This window comes from Truncatella angustata (genome assembly GCF_020726525.1).
Source record: "Truncatella angustata strain MPI-SDFR-AT-0073 chromosome Unknown BKA67scaffold_6, whole genome shotgun sequence".
Taxonomy (NCBI): domain Eukaryota; kingdom Fungi; phylum Ascomycota; class Sordariomycetes; order Amphisphaeriales; family Sporocadaceae; genus Truncatella; species Truncatella angustata.
In genome coordinates this window covers 2,904,495-2,927,691 of record NW_025763386.1, presented here as the reverse complement: position 1 = coordinate 2,927,691, position 23,197 = coordinate 2,904,495, and the positions used below count along the sequence as shown (strand labels likewise).

General features: G+C 47.2%; 8 protein-coding genes across 8 annotated transcripts; 4 read left to right on the top strand and 4 right to left on the bottom strand.

Moving 5' to 3' along the window:
* The first annotated feature begins 62 nt into the window (after window positions 1-62).
* BKA67DRAFT_573694 (transcriptional regulator PAI 2-type) lies at window positions 63-1,273 on the top strand. The gene is made up of 2 exons (XM_046103371.1): window positions 63-82; window positions 172-1,273. Exon 2 carries the CDS (start codon window positions 328-330, stop codon window positions 1,084-1,086), a length of 759 nt encoding a protein of 252 aa, XP_045956645.1. The 5' UTR covers window positions 63-82; window positions 172-327; the 3' UTR covers window positions 1,087-1,273.
* Window positions 1,274-1,735: 462 nt separating this feature from the next.
* On the bottom strand, window positions 1,736-2,278 carry BKA67DRAFT_661108 (acyl-CoA N-acyltransferase; the record flags this gene model as incomplete). Its single annotated transcript, XM_046107759.1, has 1 exon — window positions 1,736-2,278. The coding sequence occupies one exon, from the start codon at window positions 2,276-2,278 to the stop codon at window positions 1,736-1,738; it is 543 nt and encodes a 180-aa protein (XP_045956644.1).
* Window positions 2,279-3,680: 1,402 nt separating this feature from the next.
* On the top strand, window positions 3,681-5,080 carry BKA67DRAFT_520691 (major facilitator superfamily transporter; the record flags this gene model as incomplete). The annotated part of the gene is made up of 3 exons (XM_046098207.1): window positions 3,681-3,814; window positions 3,859-4,097; window positions 4,167-5,080. 3 exons carry the CDS (start codon window positions 3,681-3,683, stop codon window positions 5,078-5,080), a joined length of 1,287 nt encoding a protein of 428 aa, XP_045956643.1.
* Window positions 5,081-5,580: 500 nt separating this feature from the next.
* BKA67DRAFT_637918 (cytochrome P450) lies at window positions 5,581-7,670 on the bottom strand (the record flags this gene model as incomplete). The annotated part of the gene is made up of 10 exons (XM_046105704.1): window positions 5,581-5,932; window positions 6,101-6,227; window positions 6,303-6,346; window positions 6,509-6,645; window positions 6,701-6,808; window positions 6,843-6,904; window positions 6,957-7,025; window positions 7,083-7,182; window positions 7,240-7,387; window positions 7,624-7,670. 10 exons carry the CDS (start codon window positions 7,668-7,670, stop codon window positions 5,710-5,712), a joined length of 1,065 nt encoding a protein of 354 aa, XP_045956642.1. The 3' UTR covers window positions 5,581-5,709.
* Window positions 7,671-10,159: 2,489 nt separating this feature from the next.
* Window positions 10,160-11,386, bottom strand: BKA67DRAFT_521717 (Intradiol ring-cleavage dioxygenase; the record flags this gene model as incomplete). Its single annotated transcript, XM_046098304.1, has 4 exons — window positions 10,160-10,349; window positions 10,402-10,786; window positions 10,837-10,965; window positions 11,026-11,386. 4 exons carry the CDS (start codon window positions 11,384-11,386, stop codon window positions 10,160-10,162), a joined length of 1,065 nt encoding a protein of 354 aa, XP_045956641.1.
* A 1,478-nt stretch (window positions 11,387-12,864) lies between these two features.
* BKA67DRAFT_680894 (WSC domain-containing protein) lies at window positions 12,865-14,036 on the bottom strand. The gene has a single exon (XM_046108910.1). It carries the CDS (start codon window positions 13,820-13,822, stop codon window positions 12,938-12,940), a length of 885 nt encoding a protein of 294 aa, XP_045956640.1. The 5' UTR covers window positions 13,823-14,036; the 3' UTR covers window positions 12,865-12,937.
* A 4,867-nt stretch (window positions 14,037-18,903) lies between these two features.
* Window positions 18,904-19,335, top strand: BKA67DRAFT_661104 (uncharacterized protein; the record flags this gene model as incomplete). The annotated part of the gene is made up of 3 exons (XM_046107758.1): window positions 18,904-19,036; window positions 19,110-19,214; window positions 19,274-19,335. 3 exons carry the CDS (start codon window positions 18,904-18,906, stop codon window positions 19,333-19,335), a joined length of 300 nt encoding a protein of 99 aa, XP_045956639.1.
* A 2,317-nt stretch (window positions 19,336-21,652) lies between these two features.
* Window positions 21,653-23,167, top strand: BKA67DRAFT_661103 (Arabinosidase B; the record flags this gene model as incomplete). Its single annotated transcript, XM_046107757.1, has 1 exon — window positions 21,653-23,167. The coding sequence occupies one exon, from the start codon at window positions 21,653-21,655 to the stop codon at window positions 23,165-23,167; it is 1,515 nt and encodes a 504-aa protein (XP_045956638.1).
* Window positions 23,168-23,197: the final 30 nt, after the last annotated feature.

Here is a 23,197-nt window from a genome sequence, read left to right as displayed (position 1 = left end):
TCTCTCGGTCGCAGAGGATGGGCATTAACCATCCCGTTAAATTGCAGATTTGCATGGGTGTTGGCTGATTTGTAGAACAGATAAGGTAACTTGCCGTGACACGTCGCTGGCGAAGTGGTCTGATTGGTTCGCATTTGGAACTAGTGAGCGCGAGCTAACACGATTTATGCGAAGGACGCCTGGTGGCAAAGCAGTAAAATTGATTGTCAACTCGTGATTTCTCTTACAACAGTGATTTGACTTTTCAATTCAAATCTCGATTAACTAATTTCATCTCCATAGAGAGAAAAGTATCCTTCTCAAACCTGTTCACAATACTCGTTAAACATGTATATTCGGGCCGTCCACGCAGAAAGAGACATTCGTGTCCTTCGGAAGCTGATACACGACAATCCGCTAGGGTTGCTGACCACCGCCATTCGGTCGCCTACATTTCCATTCCTCCAGACGAGTCATATTCCTTTCGTTTTGGACGTTAAAGATGAGTCAAGCGAAACGGAATGTGGGCTTTTAAGAGGCCACCTTGCAAGGCAGAACCCGCACAGCAAGGCGATGATAGAGGCACTTACATCAACCCCTGGGTCGAACAATTTCCTTGAGGAAGAAGTCCTGGTGCTCTTTAACGCGCCGGCCCACCATTATGTCACACCCAAGTTCTACACCGAGACAAAGCCTGCTACGGGTAAAGTGGTACCGACCTGGAACTATGCGGCCGCGCAAGTGTATGGGAAGGCCAAGATATTCTTTGACTCTAGCTCGGAGGAGACATCAAATTTTCTCCAGAAGCAGATAAAAGACTTAAGCCATCATAACGAGACAATGATAATGGGGTATACCGGAGAGGCTGGTCGGCCGTCGGAATGGAAGGTTTCAGACGCCCCGGACCGCTTTATCCAGTTGCTGAAGAAGAATATTATCGGTATAGAGATCGAGATTGATCGTCTGGAGGGTAAGTTCAAGATGAGCCAGGAGATGGGCAAGGCGGATCAAGAGGGTGTCATCGAGGGTTTCGCGAAGTTGGATTCGGACGCGGCACAATGGGTTTCGAATACAGTCAAAGCGCGAGGCGAGTTGAAGGGTTCTTAGAAGAGCGCATTGTAGTTCGATTAGTACATGTCGCCCTTTTAGATTTGAGATGGTTGATCGACTCTCAACCATGGCCCGTACGGCTTTAAGGGATTGCCTACATCCTCTCCGTTGGTGACAAAGACTAGCCAGATATGTCGAACTTATTTCCTGGACCTCCTCCCTATCAACAAACATCTCTACTTCGCTTCATCTTTAATTTCGTAAAAGTGAAGAACGTGGATATGTTCATCATTGCATACGTGTACGACTATTCCAGCCTGCAGAACCTTAGTTGTTCATACCCAAGCGGGATGGTGGGGACGAGCGGCTTAAGCCGAGTTGGCTTCCGCTTCCGCATCAATCAATTGTTCTTTAGCTGACCAGACAAGCCACGCATGCTTACTTGCTTCTTTCCTTTCATGTCTCTCAAGTACCCACGGACTGGTTGGGACTGCCTTTGTGGGTATGGTCATCGCTCTTGGCCAAATTAAGCAAGGGCCAGATCAGCAACACCCTTTGCAACACTGCGCTCAATCATACTGTGTCTCGTCATGACTGATTTAAGCTAGTGCCAAACTGAGTAATTTTACAATCGCTTTTGGTGAAAAGGCAACAATGGCTGGAAATAACTGGCCATGCACGCCAGTTCACACCCTTTGCGAACTGTCTACAAGCTCTTTAACATGATAAAATCCGTCTGAATAACCGTGCCAATCACGAAGTCGTGATCGCCCACTAGCTTATAACCCCATTTCTGATACGCCTTGATAGCCCTTGTATTTTCCTCCCATACACCCAGCCACATACTCTTGAAACCTTGTTCGCGTGCCATCTCTTCTAGAGTGTTTGCCAGTAGCCGACCGACTCCTTTGCCGTGAGCTGAGGGGTGAACGTAAATGCGCTGTAGCTCGACCTTATCTGGAACGTCAGCGACGCAAGGTTCACTGCTGCCACGCGTGAGGTAGGCGAAGCCAAGGATCTCGCCCTCCCGGCTTGCCGAGAGTATGACGTCTCTGTTCAGATCTTGAAGGTCCTTGATGATCGCTGCGACCGTATACGATTCATCGAGGAACGCCCGAAGCTCCTGCGGCTGCACGGAGTGGGCAAAAGTAGTTGTGAAGACATGCGCTCCTAGCTCTGCAATGCTATTCGCATCAGTCAGCTGAGCCTTCCGGATCATGGGGGCCTGGTATCTTGTGGCATCTGTCATGATGGAGAGTTGTGTATCGTGATGAGATGATTTGTAAAGAACCAACTGACTAGTGACTAAGGACGGAGTCAAAAGAAGGTAAAAGGATGGCGATATAACATCAGATTATGAGCCGTCTTTAACTTGCATAGATATTTTTAATGGTTGTTTCTATAACCATTGAATTTTGATCAGTCCCTTACTTTTAGCTACGGTGCTAACTTGTAGGGACCTTGTACTATTCGATGTACACAGAAAATTTTCGAGGCAGAGAGCCCCACCACTTCTTGCCTCTGTTGCCAACTGGGTCGGCCATTTGGAATTTTAGTCGTGACGTATAAACAGCTACAATGTCGGCGCGCGCTAAAGAGCAATGCTTCTGCAAAACTTACGGTGGTCTATGGGCTGGCGGCAGCTTCACGAGGCGGTTGACCCTACATCCCCTTGTTGCGTCTACCAGGGGCTGCAAAGTAAATCAACTACGTATTAAATCACCACTCGGCTGTCGCTCCATCGTTTTCCATCAGATCAGTAATAGTTGTGATAACTACCATCGCCACCTTCACCCCAAATACGCGATAACAGACACAGGATGACTACAAAGACTTGATCAGCATATGTATAGGTAAAATGTGGGCGCTACTCAATATGCCTGTTTATCTTATTGCCTTCGCATTAGCATTGGAGGGCACATACGAGTAGTGTTTACGCGATGGAGAATTGTTTCCAATCCGGGCAGGAATAGCAAGTTTTGTTGCAAGCTAAGGGACTGCACGTCTTTGAAGAGTGGTCCCGTAAGCCAAAGACTAACTCGTTTAGATTTACCACATAGCTAGCGTCACTGCGTCAGATGTGTCGGCTGGCAGGTGCGGTATGGCCTCATCCCTTTACGCCCCACTTCCACGTCGTGCGGACTTCGAACGAAGTCACTTTAAGGTGGAGCCTTCAAGACTTGTGCTCGTTTGAAGCAAGTGTGGGCCAAACTGTGCAATGGAAGGTAGAAATGAATCGATTAGGTAAGGTTTTCGAAGGTACCATGAGTTTGCCACTCAATCGTATTGGTTACAACTATGCAAATCATATATCCATTGGTGCAATGGTTGAAATTACGATTGAATTTTTTACTGTCACTTTTCCCTTTCCTCCCTAGCTTTGTCTTACCTTTTCTCTCAACCCTGTTTGCCTTATGTCTTATTCGTAACTCTTCCCTCTTTGTCTGTGCTGCTGGGACATTCAGTTTACTCGCCTATTTGAACACTCTTTACCAACAACAACTTGATAGGTTCTGCCACAAATCGGCATGGCAAAATACCTCCCTACTATAGAGACGAGTAGTGTACTGATGGGAAAGAGAGATCGTGAGCCCGAACATAGAAGATCTGGCGGTGGCGCGACGTCTATTATACGATCTTTCACCAATCCAATGACTGTTTCAAGTCCATTGCAACAGGACTCAGGGATACCTTCCACACTTGAGAAGGCGGAGGAGTCTTTCCCAGAAGGGGGATTGAGAGCTTGGCTTGTCGTATTTGGCGCCTGGTGTGGCCTGCAAGTCCAGTAATCTTCTGATCAGTCTCTTATGCATAGCTGACTTCTACCAGGCTTGCCGCGCTAGGTATTACCAACACGATTGCAGCACTACAAGCTTACGTTTCTACTCATCAACTGACCGGCATTGGTGAGGACCGTATAGGATGGATTTTCTCCTTATATACATTCCTGTCCTTCTTTTGCGGTGTTTACATTGGGCCCTTGTTTGATAAGCATGGGCCCAGGCTACTAGTGTTCATTGGTAGTCTCTGCATTATAGGCGGCCTTATGTTGTTAAGCATCTGTCATGGTGAGATCCTAACTTTCTACGTGTTTTTGACATATTATCGCCGTGGCTAATGTGGAAATTCCTTTCCAGAATACTGGCATTTTCTCGTCGTTTTCGGAATTATCAACGGCATCGGCTGTTCGTTACTTTTCACACCGTGCCTGGCAGCTGTGGGTCATTTCTTCCAGGCACGTCGTGGGCTTGCAACTGGCATAGCTAGTAGCGGAGGATCCATTGGCGGCATCATATTCCCTTTCATGTTGCAGAGCCTGATTCCCAATCCTTCGCTTGGTTGGCCATGGGCGCTGCGAATCCTTGGATTTTCATGTCTTGTCCTGGTCTCCATAGCTAACCTTCTTGTTCGGTCTCGATTGCCAGGATCGCAAAATGCAAGTATCCACCCTGATATAAGTATTTTCAAAAATAAGGTCTTCTTTTGGACCACCGTTGCGGTCTTTTTCATGGAAATGGCTCTTTTTATTCCTCTGGGTTATATCAGCTCTTATGCATTGGCCCAAGGCTTCAGCGAGGATTTCAGTTTTCAGGTTCTCATGATCATGAATGCTGGGTCCTTTTTCGGTCGTGCGCTACCCGGTTGGTGGGCTGATCGAATCGGACCATTCAATGCGAATATGCTTTCCATTATTTTGTCAGTGGTGGTGTGCTTTGCCGTGTGGCTTCCGTTTGGTCACACGCTGCCTGGATTGGTCGTTTTCGCAGTCACGATTGGATTCGCTAGTGGCAACAACATCAGCATCACACCCGTGTGTATCGGTAAACTCTGCGAAACTCAGCAGTATGGGCGCTATTATGCCACATGCTTTACAGTTGTCAGTCTAGCCTGCCTACTTGGAATACCTTTGGGAGGAAATTTGATTACTGCTTGCGAAGGAAGTTATTGGGGCTTAATTGTATTTACAGGCTGCATGTTCACGGTCAGTTTGTGTACATTTGCAATTGCCAGAGGTCTTGGTGCAGGTTGGAGTATAAACACCGTTTTCTAACCATGCTCCCCGCTTCCGTAACCACACTCTCATGCAAGGCAATTTTCAACATCTTGAAACCACACATGTAACACAAGAATATCTGTAACTAGTTGCCCTCTACGGGTTGGCTTCAGTGTATGAAAAGTATGTATGTGTGTATGTTCTAGCCTTGACTAGTTTAGTGGAAGAGTCTACGACGATCATAAAATGACGTGTCAGGATGCATTATCCTGGGAATCTGCATTAGACCCTCTGAAAAACAGAAGCGAAAGTACTATTGTTGCAAAAAAGTTTTCGTATCAAAGTATGAGATGTACGTACATAGGCACAATATACCAGGTCACTAGCAGGTTACGAACGGCTGCAGCCGCGCAACCCATCAATCACAATCTGATGAGCCATCCTTGCTGATGAAAATCTCATTTCGGAGTAATCTGTGCCGCACTAGCGTGAAAATGCCATATCATGATTACAAACCGGCAGACAACCTCACACCCGCGACAAGTATCTTGAGTGGGGCACAATGTTCAGTCCATTCGCAAGCTACGCCTTCGGGTAGCAACTAAATACAGTACCGTCGAGCCTCAATTTACAACCATGGTCTTCGAGATGACATCGTCGGAATTAAGAGTCATACTGACAACTCATTAGTTCGAACGTCGGCACGCTTGTGCAGTATCTTTCTGTCGTGCCCGTATCTCCATCTTGATAGCCGGGTCCAGCAGGGGATTTATGCCGAAGTCATGGACCGAAGTAGCCTGCTTCCCAAGCAACTTCCATTCATAGTCGTGCAGCAAATGCACGAGTGCGATCTGCAGCTCATTCGCTGCGAAGAAGCGACTGGAACATGCGTGCTTTCCCTGTCCGAATCTGTGACGTTCAAAAACAGTGGGCCCACCGTCCATAGAACGATGGTAATCTCAGGGTATATATTCGTTGCCACAGAATCCCAGGTCGTTCTCACTAGTGGACACGAGCTACGACACGTGTTCCTTGCCGGGCAGCTGTTGTAGGTTCAGGAACCTGTGGGCGTCTCACTGCTCCGGGTTCGCGTACACCTTAGGGTCCCACAGACGGTGACTGGAGACGCACGACGCGGTGCCCTTAGGGATAAAGGTGCCATCGGAGAGCGTGACGTCGTTCAGGGCCACGCGTTGCATGCTTGCTGCGTGTTACGAGTTATGTTAGAGATGCCAATTACTAATCCCATTACGCTTATATAAGAGGTAAAGGAACTTACCAAGCTGCAAAGGCTTCATTCTCTGACTCTCCTTGGTCGAGCAGCTTCATGCTGTATAAGCTCCTTTTTTGCCATTTTGCCTACTTCTAGTGTCGACGCGATCTCTGCTCGCAGCGGCTTAACCATCTCCGAGTTCCTCGCGAGATCAATCATGGTCTGACACAACATGTCGGTGGTGGTATGGATGGCGACGGTCGAAAAGAAACATGTCGGTGGTGGTATGGATGGCGACGGTCGAAAAGAACAGCTGAGCGATCGCGGGGTCGTAGCTCTGGCCCTTGGCAACGGCGGCCTCCTCGAACCACTCAATCGCATCGTAAACCGGGGCGGGGTGGCACCGGCCCTCAGAGCTTCCGGCTTGAGCCTCCGGCGACGCTCGATCATCGGGCCTCATGGACCTGCGACCGCAGCTTCTGGCATTCGGTGATGAACCAGTGAACAAAGGGTCGCATGTACTCGGGCCACTGGCGCAGGAGGTCACCGGCCATGAATTCATTGGTCGTGTGCTCTCTCGTAATTTTGAGCCATGCCGAGGAACACTCGCGAGGAGATCCTGGCCACGAGGTGCAGGATTGTATCTTTTAGCGTAATGGTCTGCCATTCTGATCCATATCTTAGTGAGAATGCAGTATTTCTATTGCGAGTGTCACTTACCAGTGATTTTACCGATAAGTTCATTTAACGTTTGGGTGGTTTCTTCCGCTAAGGGCGTCGTGACTTTCGCTATGATAGAAGTCAACTACAAGGTTGGTCTCCCAGATTTTGGACGGATCCGCCTACCAAGGTGATTTGTAAGGTCTTTATTGATGACTGTGAGAGTAATTTTATCAAGCCTACCATCTCTGAAAGCCTCAAATCCGGGATATTCTGTCTGGAAGGACTATACAGGTGTTAGCAGGCTGAAATCCTGAGATCTATAGGTGGAACTTGCCTTGACCGAGAATGCGGTAAAGCTGAGACGGGAGTCATTCCGGATCTCGTCGGCCATGGATGGCGGCAGAACAGTCATGTAACCAATATCAGTGATAATGCACGCTGCCCTATTCGGGTTCTTGTCAAACCAGCCACGTAGCAGCGATCGGGTGCTTGAGAATATTGTAAAAGGGACTGCCAATTCGTTAACTCGAACGATAGAGCCACTTAAGACCATGTTTTCTTTTAGGTACTAACATCTTGGCTTATTTCCAGACGTCAACTTCGCATCTGATTTCCCGCTATTGCACAAATTCTCACCTTAGTGCTTCTCAAATCAATATGCTTAGGAACACCCACGGAACCACAGATGCATTGACTTTCCGCTATACGTCCTTGCTGAAAATACTTGTAGTGGAAACCAAATAGATCACAAAACTCGGTCTGATTACACATAGTACCCTTTCATGTCTGTTCCTTCCTCAGCGCCCATCCATGGAAAGAACCCCCGATATTTTATAATAGATGTATACAAAGCGTGCAAACATTACACTTAATGGATATGCGCCTTGATTTTACGACCAAGCGGAAAGGTGCTTTAGGGTAAAATGTAGCGTTTGAATAAGTAATATTGAGGACGATGGCTGCCCGCGAATCTCCAGGTCCGAACTCCATCACCTTTCTTTGATTCGTCTCGCTAGCATTAAGATCAACAGACACAACTAGTATCCTGTCGCACCGATTGGTAACTATCAGAGACAGTTAGTCTAATCTTTTGACATTAAGTTAGTCTTCTATATACCTATAAGATATCGCGGTCTCAATACCCGACACACCGGGTATATACCGCGTTCAGTATAAAAAACCTCTGTGAAGGAGGAAAGCCGTTAAACCATTTTATTTAATTACTCTATAAGTAGGTACCTCTTCTCTTTACTCAATGCCGAGTTATATCCTCTTTATATCCATCCTTTATACGTTATTATAAATAATATGTAATATTCCAGTGAAAAGGCGTATAACGCTCCCTTAGTAACCCGTGGATAGGGCTGGATATAAAGCATATCTACGGTACGGGTTGCTAATTTGGAAAGTCTGCAAAATACCTTGAAAAATGGCGCTACGGAAACGAACCGACGATCTCAACTATAGCTAGCCTATCTATTCTTCCATAGGAACACGGAGGTTAATATACACAAGAGAATAAGGGTGTATGGAGCGGCCCACGACCCCACATATTCTGCTGTAAAGAGACTAGATACACCAACCCTTTTGAAATAGGCGTAGAAAGTTGTTTTAACTTATACAAATCTTGTCTCTCGATAGGTATCTGAGTAGTTACGCTGCCATAGCTAACCAGCAATTGAAAATGCTCGTGACTAAGGAGAAAGGAAGCTGACCCACCAGAACTATTACTGTTACTATTATTGACTGAACCCGGGAATATGCTGTGAAGCTTTGACAAAGCAGATCTCCTATCAAATTTTTTTAAAAAGTTGGTATTTAAACCGGGAGCTTTATTAGACTTCTAGTCTGAACCAGGATAAAGAAGGGGTTAATGGGGAATACACTAGGTTACTAAGGATTAAGTGCCTCATATTGCGCATTAGCGTGTTACTCAAACATCGTAAAGGCTGTGAGCATTTAACGAGGCATTAAGTACAGTCGAAGAAATGTTCACTCTTTAGCCAATAACATTTCAATAACCATGAGATAATCCAAGTATTATACGCACGACGAGATTTGTTAGTGTGTGATCAAACTGCATATAGAAAATACGGAGGTCGCCAGCAAAAGTCTTCACCGGCTTGGCTCTACACCGTCAGCTCTGAGCTGTCCGCCGTTAACTAAGAGGAAGGCTGTCTTTCGCACTCAAGAGTTAAACCACCAGGTGAAGAGAATAGTTTGGATACAATTGTAGCAAGAAGGAGATGTTGGCAACCCCCACCACCTACATAAATACTATACAGGATATGATGTGTATTTGCAGGTGAAACTGTAGGCCTGGCCGCTCGAACCTACTCCTAAAGACATCTTTCCGGGTAAACGCCATATTATTCAGATTTTGCTCATCAGCCGTTCGATATGCCTCTCAGATACCTGGAACAGTCCATATTCCGTCCTAATTGACTTACCAATATTCTCATCGTCGGCGACAGTGTGCGCTTTTCAGGGCAAGCCGCAGGTGCCGGTAATCTAGTCCATGCAAAGACCGGGCATGGAAAGAGAACTCCTAACAAACCATACATGGTGGCTTGACACTTCAGATATTCATCGTCCTATTCGCACTACGCGCTGTTAGTGTTTATGTTCGGGGCTCTGCGAAGATATCTACCAACGTATTCTGACTGGATGTTTGTTTGAATCTCATGCTGGTCATATTATACCTTCATAGTACTTTTCTTAAAATACTAAACATGTATTGTTTGAGCAAGTAATAGAACGGAGTTGACTTATTTCTCTCCACGTACGAATGACCGACGCACAGTCTCGACGTCATCTTGATGACTAATATAAATTTAGTCACCCAATCCTGGTACTGCTCTCTTGTATGCACTCATGCAACACACATCTTATATCTCCATAGTAGGTATAATATATGATCGCTCGATCGGTACAATCACAATAATTTGAAATCTTGATGTTATATCATACCACAGAATCCATAAGCCTAAATCAATCCTGACAGGCTAGAATGTTTGGTTATTTTTGGGCTTTATCTTTGACTACCTGCAAATAGATGGACTTTGAATATAAAACATTTATGTAGTAATTTGAAAGGTCCTTATCATTTCAATCCGTTTTCAGTATTGGAACGTTTGACATATCTGTCAAGATACTGGAAAACATTGAGAGAAACAACACCCTGCATAAAATACTTCTATCACTTCCATTTCTTAGCAGACTGTGGGTCTTACTAGGACCACAAGAATTCTCATCTCATCTTAGATTTTAGGGGGAGCACCGGGGGGCGGGCCTCCCGGTCCACCAGGACCACCACCGCCACCGTTGGAGACGCCGCCTCCCTCATAGTAAGTGGCTGCATCGTTGATAGCGCGAGTATATGTGGTATTAACACCAAAGCTGAACCAACCCAGGAGCCCTTCGGAGACATCCTCGCCAAGTAAGACATACCTATCAAGATAGTTAGTAAGGAAGCGGCTGCTTAGTGTAGGGGTAGACATACTGAGCGATCGGATCACTAGTGGCAAGGCCATCGGCAAGAAGGAAATCTTCTGCGTTGGTGGTGATTGGCTGAGTGTTGGTGTTGTAAGGAGCATAGGACTCAACCTGGTCGACGAGGTCCTGATCGAAGTATATCTGACCGACATGGTTGGCAGTCAGGTCATAGATGGTACCATTATCGCGGGCAGTAGCGTTGGGATGGACAGCGACGTGAATATGGATAGCACGGCCAGAGTAGTGACCAGGGAAGTTGGTCAAGAATTGGACAGCACCATCGGTATCAGTCTGCTGAAATCCACGGTTGAAGGTGTTGTTAAGGTTCTCTGGGGCAGATGAAAAGTTGCCACCAGACGGAACACCAGCGTAGACACCAGTTGAGTTGCAGTCTATCCCATGTTAATTATATACCTGACAAAAAAATTTGCTTGAGACTTACGCCAGATCTCAAACCAGCGATTGGGGAGAGGCTCGCAAGTCTCGACATCGTAGATGGCGACATCAAGATATAGGGGAATGCCTCCTTGCACCTCTCTGATATCGGTGCGGACATATTCACCGGACACGTCTGGGAAGTGAAAGCGTCAGCGCTAGAAATGGCAATGTTGCGATCAGTGCGTTGACCTACAGTATGGACCTTCTGTCTCCTCGGGCGAGAGAACGCAAGAAGCATTTTGGGCGAAAATATCTGCAAGAGGAGTGGTGTTGTCGAAACCAGCATCAGACAGATGGCTTTTGTTGATGTCAGTAGGGTCGCGCTGAAGGACGCCACGCTTGGCGTTCTTCATAGCAACATTGTGACGACGCGCAATGGCTCGTTGTTCAATACCGCGGGCCTTGTGCTTAGCAGCACAGTGACCCAAGTTGGTGCGCTTGGAGTTTGCGATGAATTCTTGGCGCTCACGAAGCTCTTCCTTGAGGTCTGCACCAGGGTGAGCAGCCACCAGCGTGGCCGCGACTGAAGCGATGAGAGCAGCGGAGAAACGCATCTTAGCTTGTCGTATGATACTTAGGAGATGATGCTGGACCAAAGAAATGCTCTTGTGTCACCTGTCTGATCAACCTCTCTTATACATCTCGGCACCCATGTCTCGTACCTTGCGTTATACCGTACATTATAGGCTAGATTGAGCTAATGCCGGTGGGTTCGCCTCACAGTGGGGCCATAATGCTATACACATTGAGCGACCGTCAATTGTACGTACGTCTATTCCATGCGCACTCTAATACTGACGAATTCCCGGCGGCAATATCATGAGCAGTGAGGAGAAGTTCGCCTTCCGGCCCACCGTGGTCCATAGGCGGCTGATAGTTGTGCAATTAGCGTCTTCCTTCATCTTACCGACGAGGGCGAATTACCCACTAAGTTGAACTCAACTGGTTCTGGATGCATAACCGAGTGTTTCTGTTCTGGAAAGTTAACCAATCTGCGACTGGTCATTCCTCATATGAACGCAGGTTATGGGCCGTCCCTGAAAATGCAACAGTATACCCAGAAAGCATACGCGGCCTTTCTCTTGGCACATGCCATCTGGTCGTCGAGACCTTCCAGAGTAACATTGGTTCAAGAGCTCGCCATGTTCGGAGAGCTTCCCTGCAGACGTCCTGCCACTTTGGGGAAGCATCGTCGTCAGGAACCGGTTAAAATATGGCAATTACTAACCGCCCACATCCCGGGCCCCGACAATCCAATGGCGCGGCTCAAATCTGCGACTAGGATCAAGTGGATTCGGGAATATTTAAGCTTATGTAAGTACTTTGTTTTCTCGGCATCAGTGGGGCAGTCAGGGGTAATCACAGCGGAGAATCGCCACGGCATTATTCCAGGGTCCTAACTGCCGAATTTGAACTTGTTGTCCATTCTACTTAGACGTTGCTGCATGATACCGGGAATTACGCGTACCAACCGCAATTGCTTCAATGTTTTGAATACTTGTTATGGAAACTCCATCGTCAGCTTGTGGCCATGGAAGTTTGTCACAAGGCTATCTAATGCGAGACAAGCAGAACAGCAATAATCTGACTCAATACTATTCACAATCACCTGCGACATCCTCAAAACATGCTCGGCAATCACTGTGGTCTTTGGACAATGTTTACTATGTACGGAAATCGGCGACAGGTATTCGGGTATCCTTGCATGACCCGCAATTCTCAGTTCTCCCGACTTACTAGTGGAGCAAAGAAACCCTTCGCTATGTAGGCTGGGGACAAACATCACTTGTTTCGTTGAATGTTGCCACTCACTATGGAGCTACGCCAAGATCCAGAGCAAGGCGGGTCTGTACTCTTTATCATATGGATGCTTGCATTGTCACAATTTCTCAGTGCCTCAAGAACCAGAGCCGAACCTTGGCTTAGCAAAATTGGATTGCCACCTCGGATCCCCACTTGAAGTCAAAACCGTTTACATGTGATAAAAGCCACATGAACTTGTGCTACAATCACTTTCTAGTTTCATATACAAGGGAGAGGAGAAATACATGATTCCCTGGCGATGATGCAAGTGCTGGATTGTACCATTATTGCCACTCCTATCACTACTCCTCTTGATTCAGCTGTTGCCGTCTAACCGAAGGACGGCGAATCCTTAGGAAGCGACCCTTTCTTGCAGCAACTTCGATGAATTCCTTAGCTGGAGTATGATGATTCTCATGGACCTCATCCTCATGAGTAACGTGCCGCTTCGAATTGGTACGCGCATACATGCTGATGGTAGCCCGTCCACCACATATCTGAGAACTATTACCACCACAAACCATATCGCACTGCATGACGCAAGCAGGATCGCTGGCATCCTCGAGTCCATCAGCCATTGTATTGCCGCACCAACACTCACGACCATACTCCAAACCAGCAAACTTGTAGTTGGCGCTCTTGCAGGCATCAAGACACATGTTGATGGTCAATCTATCGTCCGCCTTGACGAGATTTGACAAGGCGCGGCCCCATTGCGGCTCCATGAAGCAGCTTTTGTAAGTCCAATCTGTGCTGGTTTTGAGCGCACCAGGTGCATTAAACGTCGTCATGTTGAAAACAGACATGCGGCTTGGGCCACCACACAACTGCTTAGTAGAACTTGCTTTATTATTCTTGCAGTTCATATTGCAGTCCGAAGGTTTTCCTGGCATGATGACATTGGGAGGAATATACCTGCCACAATAACATTCACGGCCGTACTCAACACCAAATAGCGGTAGATTGTTTTTGACACAGTATGCTGCGCATGACTCAATTGTCATGGAATCGTTGGAGTATGAAGGTCCAGTTAGAACACGTCCAGGAATCTCAACCGGACATCCAATGTATTTGGTACCGTCCACCGTTTTGCCGACGGTAGGAACACCCTCCCAATTTTCGGCGAGTACTCCATACCCACCGAGATAAAAGGCTACGGCGGCCTTGATAGTAAGCAAGGAGCGCATTCTTTAGCGCAAAGATAAACCTTGAATGATAACAAGTTGGTCTATGAGGTCGTGGAGTATAGCAGAAACTCCTGATGCTTTCTTAGAGGTGTACACTCTGTTGAGAAGAAGGCGCATTTCCAAGCCATCTTTGCCGCCTTATAGAACCTTTTGGTGGCGACTATTATCAAAGATTGTGGTCATTGAATCGTCAAGGAAGTCGCTAATTCTGCAGACAAAGCCTGACTTGCTTGTCATGGCTTGGCTGCCCTGACAACACAAAGAATGACAGCGGACCAGGTTGGGTTGACAGCTGAAAACGGCAATGCCATGGAAATCCGTGGGCAAAGCTACCTTAATATTATGACGATGATTGTCCTTAAGGTTATCTCACGTAACAGTTCTCCAACAGTCCTTTCTCCAGTGACATCACATCAGGATCGCAACAAACTTTTGATGCTTAGACAGATGAAAGAAATGACCTCAAGTTTCGGTGCAAATATCAGACAAAGGCTGCATACCTCCTCCATCTAGGGACGATGTAGGCACATGTGATGGAAGCCAGTGGTGTGGAGTCTTGAAATACGAACGGAGGTCTACTACCAGTTCATCCTACGGATTAATCTAAGTGTTGAAAATTCAGGTCTAATCACATCCATAACACAATTTAATGGCAAACTAGTTGGGCTAAACTATTACACTCAGCAACTAGTCTTGCATGGTCTGCCATGGACGCCTCGTGTGGTCCTAAATTCACCGAGAACAAAGATTGAATTTCAACAAAAGGCATCAATTAGAACACGTACGCAGCAAGGTGGAAATGTGATGTTGAGTACCATGACGGGTCATTTTGATGAACAGCAACAATAGCTGTGAAACTGGCTATATGGCGAAGGATGAACGGCACGGATATTGGTCAGCCGGTTTGATCCGACTTTTGCAAACACACTAAGGTGTGGGTCGTCACTTTGCCCGGAGTAATCAAACAACTTAAGTTCGCACTCAGAGATCCGGTGTTCTTTTGAGAGAGTCGACTAGACTCTCAGACGTATTTAACCATAAATCCTAAAACCATAACCCACCACGTATTGCAGCTCCGCAGATGATTAGCTCCAAGAGCCACACAGTAGTGGATAAGAATATCCTTCAATCTCAATATTATGAGAAATATCACCCATATAAATGCCTCTAGAACCATGAAAATACCGTAAATGTGCTAGCACTAGTCGCTATCCACGACTACAGAGTCAATTTTGTCATTGTAGGCAGCCTAGCTGTTGTTGTTGTCTGCAAAAGCTAGGTCACGTTTGAAAATCTATGAAGTCAAAATTCAGTTTGACAGTGAGCAGCGTGTTTGAACACAGTATTCCATCACCACACGTTATGTCACAGCAGGGGCTGCCCACGAAATTACTGCAAGAGAGTAAGTGTATGCTTTATGTTGATTTGAGTTGCTGAAAAAGAGAAGATGGGCGTAGAAGGTATCGTTGTGAGGCAGTGATAATGATTTGCTGCTCGTATTCGTATTTGCCTCCTATTCAAATGGCTATACGGGTATGTATGGTTTTATATGACCGTATATACTCGTAATATGGTCAGGCACATGATGACATTATACCTCAGCCACAAAATTCCCCTCTTCGCCCTTTGATAACTTTGCGTATGCTTCATCAATGATCCCGTTCGCCAAATACGAGAGTCTTCCTGAAGAACTGTTGGGTTCAAACGGGTATGCGCAAACTTGATATACCTCTTGCACGAGAAATTATGCCGTCTCTAACGTCGACAGTGGCGAGAATGAAAACGATTTACTTTGAGTCTGTGAGGGAGTCCCTGGGTCATCTGATCAATCTTTTAGATTATATTAAGATATCACATGACAGGTTGCCGTCCAACCTGTTAGCATAATGGAGCATACATACCGCACACTAGAGATGCGCATCACGGTCTGAAGCACCTCTTTCACCTCATCAGGTACTCACCAGTTCAGTTGCATATATTCCAGCAACTGAAAGCGAATAAACCAAGGCAACCGAATCTTGCATAATCCAGATCAACATCTTATCTCCGCCAAGAGTCATTTCCGCTTAAGCACGAACACTGATACCTCAAGAAATGAATTCCAGACTCACAGGCCAGTGTGCGGCACTAGAAATGCAGAGTATTTTAACAGCACCGTGCTGAGCCTTGAAGCAGACGATAGATAGTCGTGGTCCTGCGTAGTTGCCGTTGTTCAAAAGTACGCTTCCTTTTCCAAGCAACGCGCGCGCTCAGGACCTGGCCGGAACTATGGTAGCGGATGACCACCATTAGCCGCCAAAATGAAATCTGGTCTATCATTCAAGGCATCGCTAATGTGACTCTTTTCGCAAGTATGATAGTATCAGCTGCGTAGGTTTCACGCTGTCATTTGGGAACGTACGGCCAGATTCTGCGACGAGCTTACTCAACCCCTGCTGACTTGGCAGTGCAAGAGATGAAGTTCAGAGGGGAGTTGATCTATTATGCGAGTAATGTATTGGTGATAGATCTCAAAGCGCCCGATCCGGTCTGGGTGTGAGATCCCATCTCTGAGATGGATAGTTTATGGGGTAATCTGAAAGACAGGTATTTACCTTTTCTAGGTTTGTCACTAAATGATTTATGCATATTGGTGTAGTAAATGTGCTATACTAGACAGTAGAGGATGCTAATATTGTGCGGTATCGTATGACCTGACGTGAGGGTTACTGGATTACTGGTCTGGACGTGTTCCATCAATTACACTGCTAGATAGGTTGACTTACTCATGCGGTGGTGCACCTAAACTGAAGTCTGTTCTCAGAACCATATACGCATAGTTTCACATCTGCGATCCTATTCCTTCTAACAATCGGAGGGAGTAGCAAGCCTATATAGCGGTTGATAAGCCCTCCTTCATTTCCTCGACACGAATGTAGATCGAGCCGTTACGATGTTCTCGCTCATTGCCTGGACTATATTCGAAAAGCGGCCATGTGCAACGCGACGGTTTTCCAGTCCTTTCAAATCCTAACAGATGGAAGCCAAATATGGGCATATCTACACCTAAATTCGCCATTGAACATATGTGCCGTGGCCTTGATGGGATCTTGAGGTGGGATAATCTCGCAACAGAGTTAAAGGCACAAGCACCGAGTCTTCCCGAAAGGACCCAACACACATAGTGACCACAAATGACCAGTATGCACATGCACATGGATATGGCGAGGCACCAGTATGGACTGTACTGCGGACATAATCTCTGGGAATTCCAATTCAAATCGAATGATAGTATTCGACATTATGGGATGGATAAGGATCATATATGTATCATTACTGATCATGTTGCCGAGGGCCCATACTTCCTGCTTCCGCTTGGTATTGTGCGTGGTGCAGAAGCTTCACAAATAACAACAGTGTAAAAGTCCATGCCCAAATCAGAGCGAGGTCGAAATATGGTAAGCCAAGCCAAGGTGTGCTGCGTTCCATGCCCTTAGGTAATAGCTCCCACAAGTGCAGGATCTGAGAACAATGCCCGCACCGTCTCCACCGAGCAGAAGATGGAGAAGTGATCGGCTTCAAGGCAGTTTGTCATCGCCACTTTTGTGGCGTCTTTTAATCTGTAAATGGAAATGAGAAAACCGGTAGGTCCTACGTTGAAACGGCCCCCAACCGGAAAGGGACAGTAATTTATCGAGATACGAAGCCGTTCAGAAACGCAGTCAAGATTAACTGACATTCTTCCGTTCGAAACCCGTAATTGTGATTCGTTCTGCCATTGCTGTACCAGTAGTTCGAATAGTGCACTAAGTTTGCTGATGTTGACCGCTAAACGGTAGCCTTCTTGACGCCAGCTCAGTGAGCCGCTTAAGCTGGTTCGAGAGATCCCACTTTCGGCCGCAAGGGGTTCCTGTCTCATTAAGCCACCTACTCTTCCGGAAGGCATCGTTTTGCGTGTCATCTCAGATACAAGGATTGTAAACCTTCTGATGAACTGGTCAATTGTCCAAATATCTGCGGCGACAGAGGAATCAATCGAACACTGGTAGTTGAAAGATTTGCATTAGTCCAAGGGCGGTCTAGTCCTCCGGGTCAAGTTAGCGTATTCCGGGTTATCTTCCCACAATCTTGGAATCGAAGACCTTGGACCCTGAATGCTCTCCCAAATTGACAAAAGACGTTGCAGCTGAGAGTGTTTCCCGAGGCAGCTGCTGCCAGCGCCAAGACATGCAGGGCGGCCGATTGACTTTAGACGGCTGCCTCCGTATGTATCACTCACAAATAATCGCTCACCAGATATTATATTTAGTGGTTATACTTTTTCTCCTTCATCAAACCTACTCTCATTATTCACGTATACGGCGACTGCAGGTCGGTAGCCTGCATACGGCGCCTGCAGGTCGGTAACGTGCATACGGCGTCTGCAGGTCGGTAGCGTGTATACGGCAACTGCAGCCCGGTAGCGTATACAGGGTAACCGCAGGTCACCCGAATTCAGTAAGGACCGCTCTGCTAGCTTTAACATAGTAAGGTTAGAAGGAATGGTGCTGTCTATGAAAACACTCGGTCGACCGTCACCAACCGAAGAATGGCGTGGTTCCCTACATTATCCGCCTTCATGGCCATTCCGTCCCTGAGTCGCTCGATCGCGGCTGAGTAGTCAGTATCGATGATTTTGGTACAACGCTCAAGTCCACCGGGGGTCCCGGGCAAAAGTGCATGGCTGTCCAGAAGTCCGAGGTGGGTACGATGTTGCACAGACTGGACTAGACCAGAGCGAACTGTATCTGCCTATATGGCTTCTTCCTGCTTGTGTGCAGGACCTCGGAGGGAGACATAAATGGGTGCAGGCATCGAGGAGGGTCATTATAGGATTTAAGGAAGTTTGGTTCACTCGTCCAACTAGGCGACGGGTAATACGAGGTGGTAAAACTAAAGTCTTGGGGACTGCTTGGCAACTCTAGCGACGTTGAGATGTGGGCTTCCAATTGTCTATAAAAGAACTACCTATCGCCAGTTCAGTTAAAGAAAGTTCTCTCTCCATCGCTCAACACAATCACTCAAGTTAAACTTTGATTATTCAGCTTCATCACATTCCCAACATGCAGTTCACTACCGCCTTCCTCACCACCGCCCTTTCCTTCGCGGCCAGCACCTATGCTTGGGCCCAGGCTGGTGACGGAACCTGGGTTGCAAACAACAACTGGTACACTTTGTGGTACAACAGGGGTGATAGTGAGTGGCTTCCGCAACAGAAGGTCTGATTGAAACATTCCCCACTAATTCTTGTTTTTCTCTCGCACCTTAGCCCGAGTTCACGAAGCATGCACTTGGATGAACACAGACAACGTCCACAATGCCGGTGACAGCTGCGCTTACTGGTCGAACAGTAATGGAGGCATCTTCCACGGTAGTAAGTGCTTCACCGCTTATAACTTACATCATAACATCCGGGCTAATGACGTGGCTTAGAATGCGATTACTTTAAGAGGACCGATGGCGGCAAGCTGTGGCCCACCATGGACTGCCGGTAAAGGCTGTGCCAACTCACAAGGCCGTCGAGGCGTCTGAAGAGAACAGATCTTACAGTTACATCTTACATAAGCCTGAAACTTCAAATCAATGGCTTTGTCTCCAACTATACTGAACAAAGGAATGGCCGTAGCAGGGAAGCTGAAGAAAACAAGATTATCTGACTAGCTAAGGCTCGCAACAGGACAAGACGTCTCCAGGATTTCTAGATCCGTGCAGACCCTGAAGACACAAACCAGGACTGAGTCAAGCGCCCTGTAAAAAGTTGAGAGAGAATAGCTGAAAATAAATATCTGTTGTCGAAACCACTAGGCTTGCACTAAACGGCCTTGATGCCTGATTTCTCCAAAATAACAACGAATATCGTAGCCTCACTACAATAAAAAGATTGCCGGCACGCGGTAGATTGCTATTTGTGTATTCATTATTCATTGAGATTCCCGAAGACAACCTCTCCTTTGTTTCTCGTTCATCCTAGATTAGTTTGTGGATCAATTGGCGTGATACATAGTGCCAACAAGTATTGACTTATGAGTCACCTAATACTGTTGTGATTTCTCATCGGAGCTTATACTGCTGTCCTGTCGTTACTGAATAGTATACCGGATCAGCTACGGCCACGAGAGTTAAGGCTTGATAAAGCGTGCTAGGAAGAATCGACATTCTTGCCGATAGACGAGCTAGGTTTTACAACCATTTCAGGATAACCATACTGCATTAAAGCAATGTGGTAGATAGTATCTGGCGGTCGTATATAGCATTCGAATTGTGATGGCACCGAACCACAGTTTAGAAGATTTGGCTTGGAGCTAGCTGTATAATTATGCCCCCTGTGGCTTGGAAGTGTCTTTGAATAAAACTATATAAAATCTTGCCCAACGATAGACGTGTTATTGGATTATGGTTTCACTGGTAATAAGAAAGACTAATATCAACGACGCGCTCTGGCATTAATGATAATTCCAATCGACTTGAATGATTGATTCTATGATACAACCATAAAATTTCAACTTTTTTGCTTTAAAAATTACTTCAGCACTAACATGATAGCTAACATAAGATTTCATTTCCTTTGCTCTCTTCTCAACGGTTCGAGGTGGCTATTGAGGATCAAGATAGTCCTCCAACGCACATACAAGATTGCACGCTGCTCTGTATACTAATATTCGTTTTCGTTAGATAACTTTCAGGACAAAAGGTTCCTCAATAGTCCGCCACAGTTTCCAGCGTAATTTACGCCAACCCAAGGTCTACATGTTGATCTGATTAGAACATAGGCTAAGAAATTCAAGAAGCGAAGGTCGCCCTGCACTTAACATACATCTGAAACCATCTATTTTGCAGCGACCCTGCTACGTTAAACCCAAGTTCTAGCATGAGGGTCATTGTCAGAATTGAGCAAGTGATGTTGTGCCCGCCGGGCTATGTGGTACCCGGATCGGGTAAAGCGCTTGCGACGCTCTTCATCTGCCCTAACTTCGGCTATACAAATGCAGCCGCCTGCCTCCTCACTAATGACCGTTTCTCCTACTTTAGACTTTCTGCTTCTCTTTGCCGCCCCAATAGTCGTTAGCCTGCATTCAAGCTAAACTCGTTTTGCTATACTGATATTTCGGCACTAGGCATAGGTTAGTCCCAAATGATGATTCGGTACTAGAATTGTTTCTTTTTACTTCACCGTGCTAACCAATTTTTCTCCGGCGAAAGTTCCGGTGGATAGAATCTCCAACTCAATAAGCGCCCCAATGGGTGACTTACAGAACCGCATGGCCAAAGAGTCAATGTGCCACCTTAGAAATGCCGGTTTAGCGGTATTCAAACAGCACGATGCAACCTCCCGTCACCTTCCTGTTTTAGCTATCCCCCTTTGGTATTAGTATAGTCACTTATTTGAACAGTCTAAGATCACGAGTTGGACGGAACGTTTTAATCCACCTCTGGTGCTCTCAAGAAGCGGCCCTGCGTATGTCACGAGATCTTGTTCGTGCAACTCTAGCGATCGACAATATCGTATTTACGAGGTCAACTTGGCTGTCCTGGATGTACTGCGCATGAGGATAGTAGTATTAGTCAAAGATGTGTACTCTATCAATGGTTATTGGAGGGAATTCCTATCGCTTTAGTCAAGCGTGCCACATTCGATCGAAAAAGGACATTTCGACATGTTATATGAAGGATATGAAAGCAGACCGTACATCAAGCGGCTTAAATCCTATAAGGTAGCTTTTCATACTCGGTAGCACTCAAGCATTTCGTTGACAGATCCACCAAGCTTATAGCTGTGCCCTTTGCACTATTCCCCACTCAGAGCGACTAGACATGTTTTCAAGACCAAGCCTCGAACGCGCAAGCGTGCTCACTCTAGGCTTCATTGCCTCTCTTGTCGTCGCTGGGCCCTGTGATATATACTCATCTGGAGGCACGCCCTGCGTTGCCGCGCACAGTACTACTCGCGCCCTATACAGCGCCTACACAGGCTCCCTCTACCAGGTGAAGCGCGGCTCCGACAGTGCCACGACCAATATTGCGCCGCTGTCGGCTGGCGGCGTCGCAAATGCCGCTGCTCAAGACTCCTTTTGCGCCAGCACGACCTGCCTAATCACTATTATTTATGATCAGTCCGGTCGGGGTAATCACCTCACTCAGGCTCCGCCCGGCGGCTTCAACGGCCCGGAAGCCAATGGCTATGACAACCTTGCCAGCGCTATTGGCGCACCAGTCACGCTGAATGGACAGAAAGCGTACGGCGTCTTCATCTCGCCTGGAACCGGCTACCGAAACAACGCTGCCAGCGGCACAGCTATAGGCGACGCCGCGGAGGGCATGTACGCGGTCCTAGACGGGACGCACTATAATGATGGCTGCTGCTTCGATTACGGCAATGCCGAGGTCAGCAGTCTTGATACGGGCAACGGCCACATGGAGACCATTTACTTTGGAGACAATACCGTTTGGGGCAGCGGTTCCGGAAGCGGCCCATGGATAATGGCTGACCTCGAGAATGGCCTCTTCTCTGGCTCTAGCGCTAAGAACAACGCTGCAGACCCGTCTATCTCTTACCGGTTCGTCACCGCGGCCGTGAAGGGGCAGGCAAACCAATGGGCGATCCGTGGTGCTAATGCCGCGTCCGGCTCGTTATCGACCTACTACAACGGCGCACGTCCAAGCGTATCTGGCTACAACCCTATGAGCAAAGAGGGCGCCATCATCCTCGGTATCGGCGGCGACAATAGCGTCAGCGCCCAGGGCACTTTCTACGAGGGCGTCATGACCTCTGGCTATCCGTCCGATGCCACCGAGAACTCAGTGCAGGCTAACATCGTGGCCGCTAAATACGCAACCACCTCGTTAACCAGTGGCCCAGCGCTCACCGTCGGTTCCTCGATCTCGCTACGGGCCACCACATCCGGCTACACAACCCGGTATATCGCACACACCGGATCTACCATCAACACCCAGGTTGTCTCGTCGTCCAGCACCACTGCTCTTAAACAGCAGGCCAGTTGGACCGTACGCGCCGGCCTTGGCAACAGCGCCTGCTTCTCGTTCGAGTCCGTAGACACCCCTGGCAGTTATATACGGCACAATAACTTCGTGCTCTTGCTCAACGCCAACGACGGCACCAAGCAGTTCCATGAAGATGCGACATTCTGTCCGCAGACCGGCATCAACGGTCAGGGCAACTCGGTTCGAGCCTGGGGCTATCCTACTCGCTTTTTCCGCCACTACAGCAATGTGCTTTACGTCGCGAGCAACGGCGGCGTTCACACGTTCGACTCTGCCACCTCGTTTAACGATGACGTAAGCTGGGTTATCAGTGCTAGCTTCGCTTGATTTGAATCCCTGGCATGATTGCTGCCAAAG